At 35.6% G+C, this 12520-nt stretch overlaps 1 protein-coding gene across 4 annotated transcripts in view; it reads left to right on the forward strand.

Moving 5' to 3' along the window:
• Positions 1 to 12520, forward strand: part of DIP2B (DIP2 acetate--CoA ligase B (putative)) — a 198013-nt gene that overhangs the window by 85304 nt on the left and 100189 nt on the right. For all 4 annotated transcript variants that reach the window (XM_034412436.3, XM_034412437.3, XM_034412438.3 and 1 more), the window contains exon 2: positions 6349 to 6420. In XM_034412436.3, the coding sequence (XP_034268327.1) occupies positions 6349 to 6420 (72 nt within the window). The remainder of the gene's footprint in view (positions 1 to 6348; positions 6421 to 12520) is intronic.

The following is a 12520-nucleotide window of genomic DNA, read 5'->3' on the forward strand; positions in this document are numbered from 1 at the left end:
TTAAATGCCTGTTAGGACTAAAGTTAAAAACAGAAATTCAAGTAGAATGAAAATCCATAGAGGGTTGGGAAATGAAAACTAGCGTGGTATAATGATAAGGTGTTGAATTAATGCAATACAGGCCTAAGTTTGAATTTTTCATTAGCCATCAAGGATCACTAGAATATCTCTTAATCCAATCTACATTACAGGATTGCTATTGAACAGAAAAATTGCAGGAGAGAATGTCACCATTGTGTGCTCCTGGATGGAATATAAATGTGATGAATGAATAAATAAGGGAATAAATCCTTATTGGTATTGGAAAAAGCCTCTGTATAAAGCATAACCTATTAAAATCTGAATTAGAGATCAAACAGACATTTTAAATTAGAGTCTTTGTTGTCATTACATTAAAGCTAGAAATATACAGGCCTGCCAGCAAAAAAAAATATATCATTGGCCTATTATTCATTGTGTTGTTAACATTCTATTCACATCTTCAAACTTTCAGACACTTAAGAACAACTAGAAAATTCATTGATATCTTACAGTGGGAAGTCAAGCTATGAAAAAATCTGCAGTGCAACTTGAAAATTATAAATAGCATCAAAAGAAGAAAATTTGAAGTTGCATCAAGAGAAGGAAACACAATTAAAGAGATTGTTTTAAACAATAGCCAAACAGGAGAAAAAAAGTAATCTAGAGGATTTATTGTAAAGTTTCAACCCTAGTAAAAAAAAAAAAAATTTGGCTGAATGTATCCATATTGATTTATCATTACCTAGAATGAACATTTATTTATATGTATGTAAAATTCTAACCAATTTTCAATAATTGTTGAAAGCAATTCCAGAGAGGCAGGTGACCCTTGAAATAAAATTTACGTACCCCTAGATAAAAAGAAATAATCAAAGAGGACAACTGTATTAAGTTTATACATGTGATGACTCCCTCGGATGCTTCCTCGATACCTCTTCAGATGGCTTCAGAAGAAGATGGAACCAGTTGCAGGAACATCTGGAGGGGAGTTGGTCAGTGGTTCCAAGCCATTGAATTATACACTGAAAATCTGAAATTTATCAATATATGAAGAACTTTGAATATATTGGGTATGGACAAAGCTTATTTTATTATTTGTTTCTTATTTTATTTATTTGTTTGTTTATTTGTTTATTTATTTACATCTTTATACCGCCCTTCTCCCAAGGGACTCAGGGCGGTGCACAGCCATACTAAAACATGTATATCTATAAAATTTTAAAAACAGTTTAAAACATATTAAATGATTTGGCCCTATATTAAAACCCAAAACACCCATTAAAATCTGTTCTTAAACCAGCCCAGCCTGTTGAAACAGTAGTCTTAAGGGCACGGCGAAAGGTACGTAGGTCAGGGATCATACGAATCTCTGGGGGCAGTTCATTCCAGAGGGCAGGTCCCCCCACAGAGAAGGCTCTCCCCCTGGGGGTTGCCAGTCGACATTGTTTGACCGATAGCACCCTGAGGAGTCCCTCTCTGTGGGAGCGTATTGGTCAGTGGGAGGCTATCGGTGGTAGAAGGCAATCTCGTAAATACCCAGGTCCTAAGCCATGGAGCGCTTTAAAGATGGTGACAAGCACCTTGAATCGCACCCGGAAGACCACCAGTGCAGCTCGCGCAGGAGCGGTGTTACATTTTAAAGGCAGTGTCGTTATGGATTGATTATATGCTTTTGCTCTCTCCTGATGAATTGCCTTATTGGTATAACAACAAGATTGGCCAATTTTACTTCGTGAGGTCAAGAGCTAATGTTTAAAAACGAAGCTGCTTTATCCGTTTCATAAGACTTTTTTGTTTTTGTCTTTTTTCTGGTTTCTGCTTTTATTGATTTGCACTTTATTTCTTACATTAAAGTGAATAAGAGATATAGAAATGCAGATCAGCTGGATATGCATGTAATTTGAAGTATAATCATAATAATATTGTGTACTTTTGATAAAATTGGGAAAAGTTGTATACCAGCTGTTTTAAAGTACTCTTGATTCTACATCTTCTGACATTAACTAGGAAAATTGGGTCAGATTGTGAAAAATCCTTGGAGAAATAATAATAGGAAAAAAAATCTGGATTTAGGTATTCATAGCTCGTTTCCAAAGCAGCGAAAGGCTTCAGTTATGGCATCTTCAGTTTATCTCTGACCTAAATGACAATTACACATGTGTTGAAAGATGAGCTCTCAAATTCTAATACCAGTTGATTTCTGTTGCACAGATCCTTTTTAAAATACTCTGAAAAAAATCCTTTCTGTTAAAGACATTAGGAATGAAGAGGGCTATTCTTGAGGATTTTTTAAAAAATAAATTCTATTTTGTAAATACATTTGTATGATTGATGATGACTTCAATGTATTTTAATGCAGTTGGAATATTACTTTTTTTTTTTTTTGCAAATTCAGCAACAAAACTCAGTTGACATTTCCAAACAGAATTAAATCAATAGGCTGTCTTTAAATGGCCAGAGCAATCTATTGTCTTCCATTTTGTGTATGTATCATTTTCCCCCAGAGATACATTTAGTGTTTTATATGTGATCTTGCATACTCAAATGTGACTATGATTTTTAAAAGGGACAAAGGCATCTATCTGACTGTGTTTATCATTTCCTTTACTAAATCCTTCCCATGTACTGCTAGGACTTCACAACCTTTTATTCTTTGTGAGTTAGTGATTGTCTTGTAAATGAAGAAACAATAATGTATAACAGTGTCTGCAGAAATACTGGTGACAAATAGTTCATGTGAGTACTTGCATATCTTATTTTGTGAGGATTGATGAGTCTTTTGCTTTTATGTGAAATGACATTATTGTTCTGATATTCCCATTTGGATTTGAGAGCTGATTGACAGAGTACTGTGGGATGCTGTAGACTCTTTGTTGTGTGTGTGTGTGTGTGTGTGTGTGTGTGTATGTGTGTGTGTGTGTAAAGGAGTCCCTGCAAATTCCTTTTCTTGCTGACTATAGGGGATGGTGCTCATCTCCATTTCAAGGCCTTTCAGCCATTTCTGCAGTTATGTGGCCAACATGACGTCACAGAGCACTGTTACCTTCCCACCAAAGTGGTACCTATTTATCTACTCGCATTTGCATGCTTTTGAACTACTAAATTGGCAGGAGCTGAGGCAAGGATTGGAGCTCACCCTGTTACATGGCACTCAGGTCTCGAACCTGGACTGCCAGCATAAATAAAACATAAAGAAATGAAAGCTGAAACACCATAGAAAAAGATGTTGATTATGGAAAATATTCTGTTGGTAACTGCTTTAAGCTAAACAATATGGAAATTACCCAAAGCACTTATAAAAAATATTGTTCTGAAATGCATTTGGAAAGAGTTCAAGAATTATGACTTAATAGGATGATGGTATTGCTCGTAAGCTTCCCTATCTCTGTACCTTCTAGTGGAGGCATTTTACTGACAACACAGTGAAATACTGTTATCCTTTTCATAATTAAAAAAAAATAGAGTTATGAAGATGAATGGATGGATAACCAAATGAAACAACATAGCAATGTTTTGTAGTTATTTAAATTCTAGAGGAGAAAGTAAAATTTAAAATAGAAACAAAAACAATCTAATTAGACATGGTTCACTTGTGTTTTTTTTGACGCAGCCTTCAACATACTATACTATAATGGCTTGACCTCAAAGTGTAAAATCATAATAATCAGACTGTGTATGCTGAACATTGTAGTTCAATAGATCTGGAGGAAGATTAAAGATAACTTTTCTGAGTCCTGCTTCCTTGATTTACGTTATGCTTGTTAGCCTCCCCAAGGATACTGATGTGGCCTCAAGCCCTGTCCTTGAAGATGACTTCAAAGCAGCACTAAATGCTGCCTTGAGGTTGCTATCTAGAATATGTAACACTAAGGCTAGAGGAATTGCAGTGACTGCAGCTACCAAGTAAATTAAGTTTTAAGAATTACAGGAGATAATGATTAGAAGGGTCTTTAGAAGATAATTCCTGTGCTGGAGTTCACTAGTTTTGCCATTTAAGGCCTTAAACTGCTTAAGCCTCCAATACAACAACATTTCTATCAGTAATGTATTCGCCCAGAAGCTTGAAAGTGTATTATATGGTTACATAGGAACAAGGCCCTCCCGATGGAGGTGTTTAACATCAGAATGCCCTTATCCTGGAGACTAGGGTGTGTTTACTGTTCAGTTCCAGGTGAGGTCCTCTTTTTACTATTTCATGTGTCAACAACTACATTTTGTTTTTTTCTCTATTGTCCCTTGAGGAAAATTAATGCTTCACTACTTATTATGGAAATTGTTTTAATCTTTTAAAGTATTTTAATCGTGCATCATTATTTTCTTCTATTTTATGGATTGTAATGTTTCCAAAGATCTGAGTATATAGTTTTTAAATACTTCAATAAATAAAAAAGTACCTGTGAAATGTAGTATAAAATCTATACTTACACTGTACTATAAAATAATATTTATATAACAGCATAATATTTATATAACAGCATAACATTATTACATAACAGCAGAAAGACTTGCTGTGGTGGTGTTTCGGCATAGTATGAGGCAGACCCGTCCCAAAGTTTGTTTTTTTTTGCAACAAACCACAAGTCAAAGGCAAAGTTCATTTATGAATTTATGTCTTAGACTAGAATCCTAATTTATTACCGATTTGTACTCTACTTCTTTTTGGAACTTGGGTTTTTATTCAGCAGTGTCACTATAATATTGTTACACCAAAAAGACTATAGAAGCAATATCTTGGCCATAAGTTTCGGTATTTAGATTCAGTTTCCGTTAGACTGATGTCCATGCTCAAATCTCTCCTCTATACTGGATGGTTCACAAATAATCTTTTGGTGATACAGTTACAAAATGGTGATGACAAATCTACAAAGGCACTTCAGTTGTTTCTGAACTTAATGTTTTTTGTGCTCTATTTTAATCCTTTCATATTTCAACATTTTTTTCCTGCCATTCTGTAAAGGAATGCAAAGATGACCTTGAAGAAAGTATCCAACCGCCATTAAGTAAACATCAGCTTGGTTCTGAAAGGGAGGAGGGAGTCGAGGAAGAAGCTCAAAATTTCTCTGTCTCGATTCTTTTAGTATAAAAAGGGGTGAGGGAGATAAGAGAATCTCTGTCATGCTGTTTGCACAGCCTGAAGTAATAATGTAGCCTTGTGAAGGATTTGGCCTTTCTTAAAGAACTGACACATTCAGATAAAATATAAATTTAGAATGAAAAAAGAACAGCCATATGGTTCTTTCTGCATATCAAATAGATCAGTGTCATAGAGCTTTATTTAATAAATTAATCATCATCATAAATTAATCATCATGTAACCTATTTTCTATATTACTTTGTCTTTAGTGTATATTACCATGATGGCAAACCTAAGGCACATGCCACCATAGGTGGCATGCGGAGCCATATTGGTGGGCACACGAGCTGAGCTCTGGCACACATGTGTGTCCTGGCCAGCTGACTTTCAGGTTTTCTGGGCCCACCAGAAGTCAGGAAACACAGTTTCTGGCCTCTGGAGGGCCTCTGGGGGTGGTGGTGAGGAAGGCTCATTTTTCACTCTCCCCAGGCTCCAGAGCCTTTCTAGGAGCCTGAGGAGGGCGAAAACGGCCTTCCCCACCACCCCCCGGAGGTCCTCCAGAGGCCAGAAACAGCCTGTTTCCCGACTTCAGGTGGGACCGGAAGGCCTATTTTTCGCTCTCCCCAGGCTCCAGAGCCTTTCTAGAATCCCGGGGAGGGCGAAAATGGCATTCCCCACCATTCCAGAGACCCTCCAGAGGCCAGAAACGGCCTGTTTTCTGACTTCCAGTCCCACTGGAAGTCTGGTGGCCCACCGTACCATTGCATGCCAAAAGCAGAGGGAGTTTGGGGAGGGGCACGCACATGTGCATGGGACGGGGCACATAGAATTATGGGTGCGGGCACACACATGCACTACCCCCCCACACTCCCCCCACTTTTGGCACTCGATGGCAAAAAGGTTAGCCATCACTGGTATATTATATAACGACTCCCAAGGCTTGTTACTGCCATCCAGCTTGCTTTGAATAAATTAATAGTCATGAGCAATGTTAAAAATAGATCATGTTAAAACAGATGAAAAATATGCAAAGTTTATGATAGTTTAAGTGGTGTGGAATACCAATAATGGTTTTTAGAAGGGTTTGTAATCATACCATTTTGATCTAATGGCTTGAATAATACTGTTTGGTGGTAGATCAAAAAGCTGGTTCAGTTGACCATAGCTGCAAATGTACATATAGTAACTTTAAATAGCCTAACCTGCATTTATGATACGTTACATCTGACATTTTGCTACCTTATATTTTTTAGGAGATATTACCCAGAAGGGCTATGAGAAGAAAAGGGCGAAATTGTTGGCTCCGTATTTCCCACAGACTCAAGGTAGGCCTTTTGTGATGCTTGAGATGCTTTTAAGAATATTATTAGTTGGGCTATTATAAGTCATAAGTATGTCAAAAGGTAGTGTGTTATGATATAATTGCATACTTGATTATTTAGATATTTTATTTTATTAAATTTACATGCCTGCCCCACTCTTTGATAATCCCGGATAGCATACCAAAAAAAAAAAAAAAAGTAAGAAAATACTGATTTAAAAACCAAAAACATCTAGAAAAAAACATTCTAAAGAGTAAAATACAGGCAACCCATCACTCACTCCAATCCAACAACTAGGGGAAGACATAGATTTTTAGGGCTCTTTTAAATACAGTCAGGATGGAAGCCAGACAAACCTTGGGAGTTAGTGTTCCATAGGGCATAGTCTGCAAAGAAAAGTTACACTTCCTGTGTCCTATAAGATAGTAGTGTTTAATGAATGACCTGGAACATCCCTACTCTGCCCAGTCATACTGACTAGGAAGATACTTTAGAAAACAGGTGATCTTAATCATATTCTCTATATTATAGGCAATAAAAACCGTAACATTAATTGCATTTCTTAAGTCTAGTGGTAACCATGCAGCTCACAAAGCAAGACTGCTACATGGATATGATATGACATGTCAATAATTAATTATGCAGCTGCATTCTGGACTAGCTGCAGCTTCATTCAAGGACAGCCTCATATAGAAGGCATTGCAAAAATCAATGCATGAGGTGACCAAATCACAAGTCAGTGTCTGAAAAACTTTCTGATCCAGATAGACATGAAATTGGTTCACAAGAATGAAGCTGAGTAAAGACTTTGTTACCTCAGTTGCCATCTGCTCCTCAAATCTGTGTGTCCAGGAAGACCCTCAAATTGTGCAGTCCTAAAGGGGGAAATGTTATCCTATTCAGGATGAAAGATGAATTGTCCCTGGTTCCGGGGAGGGTCTAAAACAACCATTCAGTCCTGTCAAATTTGAGCTTGAATCTATTTTTCCCCATCTAGGGCCTCATAGCAGTAGTGGGTTTCAATTTCAGCATGGGCGTGCTGCTTCTGCACATGTGCAGAGATGTCCGGGCAGGTGGGCGGAGCTTCCCGCCACCGCTACTGGTTCACCCGAACCAGGGCAAACTGATACAAACCCACCACTGCCTCATAGCCTCCAAACGCGCAAACAAGATTTTGAGTGCATTGTCCAGGTAGTCTGCAGTGCATTGTCCAGGTAGTCTGTAGTTCAGATATGCATCTTCATATTGATAATGCCTGATCCCAAACTGGCCACAAATAGTATTAAACAGAAGAGCGTGAGGTAAATCCTTGAGGTACCCTATTCTTTAGGGGTTTCAGACTTAACTGACTCAACCACAGAAAAAGGACAACCACCACAAAACTTTACTGCCCATTCCTAATCCCCAGAAAAAAACCACTGTACTATACATGTAGTTCCTCCAAAGGTCATCAACAAATGCAGTTATTGCTGACTCAGTGCTATGTCTAGGTTTGAAACCTGACTGAAAGGGCTCCAGATAATCAGTTTCCTCCAGGGCCCTCTTTACTCACAGCCCAACCATCTCATCGGTCACCTTTCCTAAAAAGGAAAGGCTGGAAACAGGACAAAAATTGTCCAGCACATTGGCTCCAACAAAGGCCTCTTGAGGAGGGGATGCATCATTGCTTCCTTTAAGACTGCAGGGACCATTCCCTTCCACAACAAAACAAATACAATAGTATGGAGCTAATCACATCACATCCTGTGGTATGAGTGGGTGGGTGGATAGATAGCTGGACGGATAGGGACAGATAGCTCTTCTCATTGTCTTTCAGCCTAATCGACTAATGTGGGCTAAGATGATAAAATAATGAATGCAATGTATGCTAAAATACCCTCTTAGAATAACTTGTATAGAAATGTATGCATGATGTAGTTTTAAAACAACCATATACATTAAAAAATGAAAGAAGTAGAGCCAGTGGGAAATAAAGAAGTATTCTATTCACAGTATTCTAGATATAATGAAAGATTATTGGTTCATTGGTCATAACAATAACTGTTATGGCTATAAAAAACCAGAAAAAAATAGCAAAAGACTACTTAATAAAAATAATTGCAGCATTGATACTTTTTTTTTTAAGTCACAGTAAGTTTTAAGAATGTACTGAGGCCATTTGATGTGGGAGGGAATTGGATATACCATACCAATTTCATACTGCAATTAGCTATCGGAGAGATTTAAATGAAGGAGAGGAAGAGTTGAAGGGACTGAGTGTCAGTACCTTAGAAGAATTAATTTTGCTTTGTTGGCATATATTTGAGCTGGCAAGTATCATCATTACTTTCATCAACAGAAGAAAGAGCTTTGCAGTTTGAATGTTATTTTATGACACAAAGATGTATTTTCAAAATATCCTAGCATATATATTTCAAGTTTTAACAAGTTAAAAAAACCAAACAACAATCCAATTTCTTAAGCTGTTGTCTTGCACGACATTAACAATCTGAGAAATAGCATTCAGTTGGACTTTAGCTTGAAAGTAGTCTTTTTCACCGACTCTAAATAACAACAAAGCTCCTTAAAAAGGAAACTTAAGGTTTATGCTTCTTGATGGTGAGTCAGTTTGCTTCTGAAACTTGTAAAGGAAAAAAAAATCTGAGGTTATAAACTCGTTCATTAAAATAACGGGCAGATGAAATGAAACCAGAAATTTTAGGGATGTATGCATTGAGATAAGCATTGCATGTTGCTTTCCATGGGAATTGGGTGTGTCTGACCTACTCCCGTTAATGCCCGAAGGTACTGAAAATAAATTTATTTTGATGCAGCCAGTTGGTTTTTTTAAAAAAACGCATGGGGAAAACGACCATATTCATACAGGAATATTTTAGTGTCTTAATTCACATAAGTAAAAAAAATTTTTTTTCTTGTGAAATAAGTAACATCTTTGCTAAAAGATCCATACTTGATATCTTGGGACTTCCAAAGAGGAGGATTGTTCACTTTTCTAAGCTGTTCTGTACCTTTCTAGCTCAGTTGGGCCTTTTGCAAGAATACCTGATGGTAAATTTGTTTATTTCAATTAGAACAGATTGTAGATGAAGAATGACATTCTTAGTTTAACTTTCAAATCTGTGGTGTTGCTCCCAACATCCATAGCTTAAAATAACAGTTTTTTTTAAAAAATATGGATGATGCTTGTGTTCACTTTATTAGAACGCTTTACAGTTTTCAGATAATGCCCAGAAAATGTGTGATGATGGTAATTCTTGATTATTTCTGCATTCTGTCTTCAAAAGTGAGCCAGTAAAAAAATAATACCCAATCCTTCAAGTTATAATGCTAAATCTTTGGGGCTGGAGCCCTCAAAGTTAAATTGGCTTTCATGAGAGTTAAATTAATATAACATGTTCTGTAAATAATAATTGTTTTTTATTAATCTGTATGTTAAAAATTCAGAATTTTCTGTTATTAACCTATGCAAAAGCTATACAAAAATGTATCTATTGTAACGTGATGTTATATGTTTTTGATTTGAAAATTTTAGCAATGTGGATTTGATTTACAACTGATCAATTTAAATTATAATATACTCACTAGGCAGGTAGATTGTACAATTATTTCTAACAAAAGCACGTTCATTATTGAAATGGTATATGCTATATAAAGCAATAAGTGGGACATTTTTCAGATCTTAATAAAACAATAGATTAATAGAACTGAACTAGACTTGCATACAAATAAATGGATGGATGGGCAGACTTCCAATTCCAGGTCAACTAGTTGTTTATGTTTGGAAAATATTTCTACTATAAAAATGTGAAATTTTTAGATTATATTAAAGCTATTTAATCACACTTTAGCTTTCTTCAACAAATAATAATTTTAAAAGTTAAAATCAAGTGTTTGCATTTTAAAATTATTTTATATATAAAAATAGGCAATTCAGAAATCAGCAGAATACATTTAAATTGATCTAATAACTGAATCTTTTTCTAAAATTGCAAAGAAGGCAAATGAATAAAAAAATTAAAGTGATGGAGCAAGAAGGAAGAGTTTCAAAACTGAAAAGACTAATCTTGTCTTTGTTTTCCAGATTCTCAATAAAAAGAAAAACACGGATGAACTAAATTCAGTACCCAACAATATTTTAAATTTATTTTGCCTTTTCCATTTCTTCTAAATTCCTTCACATCTTGGGGGTCTGTAGCATAAACTATGATCAACCTGTATATTAACATTTAATTTGATAGTTTATTATAACTTTTACTGCTGTACTGTAATATATTCAGTATACTGTTGTATACTTAAAAGTAGCAACAAATGTACGTCTTATTGTATCAATCCATATGGAATGCACTTCTTCCTTCTGCAGCTGTATAGGCATATATGAATATGTTGTTTTGCCCATCAAAACTCAGGGTAACTATTTTCCCCATAGAAACTATTTGTACAACTGTTTGTACAAAAATTTCCTTGTAGTATAAACTCTGCTGAGTGGACAGTATGTTGGTTAAAACGACTGAACCATATCAGAGAAATTTATGTTCTTAACTTCATGCCAAGATTTTTTTCCATAAAAAAAATCTGAGTATGTTTTTCATCAGTTGCTTCTTGCCCTAGTTTAGTAGGTTTTTTTTTTAAATCTTTTATTATAGACAAACATACACATACACACATAGACGTTTAAACAAACTATACATAAACTAACTATACAGTGAAATCAAGTCATAGAGCTTGAACTTTGAAAATAGAGCTACTTTGGTAATTATATATCTATATATCTATATATATTTTCCTTCATCATGTATCAATGTTTATATAACGATATTTCATTTTATTTCCTTATTTTTGTATCATTGGGTGGTATTCCCTTATTTCGTGTTCTTTTTATCTAACCAGTTGTACCATTTTTGCCAAATTAAGTAATAGTCTGAATCTTCTTTTCCCTGTATTTCTTTGGTCAGTTTATCCATTTCCGCACATTCCATTGTTTTTTGTATTATTTTTTCTTCTGGTGGCGTATCTTCCAATTTCCACATTTGTGCTAAAACGATTCTAGCTGCGGTTAGGATGTGTATTATCAAGTATTGTGTCTCTTTTTTATAGTCCTTTGTCAGTATTCCTAATAGGTATGTTTCCGGTCTGAGCGGCACTTTTTGGGTGGTGATTTCTTCCAGCTGACTTTGAATTGTTTTCCAAAATTTTTTGACTTTTGGGCATGACCACCACATGTGGTAGTAGTAGCCCTAGTTTAGTAGTTTTATTTTACAATTCTTCAGGTCTATTTCTGCAATTTTAGAGTTTTCTTTATCATCTTGCAAGCTATGGATAATATACTAAGTGTGTGATGTGGCTGGAAGACTAATGCCCAATAAATCTGAAATGGTACATGTTGAGAAGTGATGACACTGAAGATGGAGCATATTAATCCACTTTAAGAAAAGCATCAGTGGAATTTAGGTGTCTGCCTTATTTAAATAAAACAGGGATAGCCCATGAAATATCAGCCTATTTCATTTAACTGTGTTCAGATTGTAATGTAATCATAACTATATTTGCTTAAAATGTGACCATTCAATTAAAGTAGGAGAAACCTAGCCAAAACCTAGGACTATAGCAAACTGACTATCCAGAAGAAGAATGTATGACACCAATACATGTAGTGAGACAGTGGTTAGTGAATTTTGCCTCATTTTAGAATCTTTCTTGCCACGGTTATTAAGCGAATCACTGCAGTTGTTAAGTTAGTAACATGGTGGTTAAGTGAATTTGGCTTCCTCATTGACTTTGCTTGTCAGAAGGTTACAAATGGTAATCACATGATCCTGAGACACTGCAACCTTCATAAATACAAATCAGTTACCAATCAATCAATTTTTTTTACAGTCACAGATCAGCAGACATCAATTGCCAAGCATCTAAATTTTGATCGCATGACCATGGAGATGCTGCAATGATCATAAGTGTGAAAAACTGTGATAAGTCACTTTTTTCAGTATCATAGTAACTTCAAATAGTCACTGAATGAACAATTGTAAGTTGAGAACTTACAAGTTGTGTTTACTCAACACAAGTTGAGTAAACCTGTGTTTACTATAATGGAGATCCTGTATGT

The sequence above is a fragment of the Pantherophis guttatus genome, chromosome 2 (assembly GCF_059756535.1).
Source record: "Pantherophis guttatus breed Tessera chromosome 2, ASM5975653v1, whole genome shotgun sequence".
NCBI classification, from domain to species: Eukaryota; Metazoa; Chordata; class Lepidosauria; order Squamata; family Colubridae; genus Pantherophis; species Pantherophis guttatus.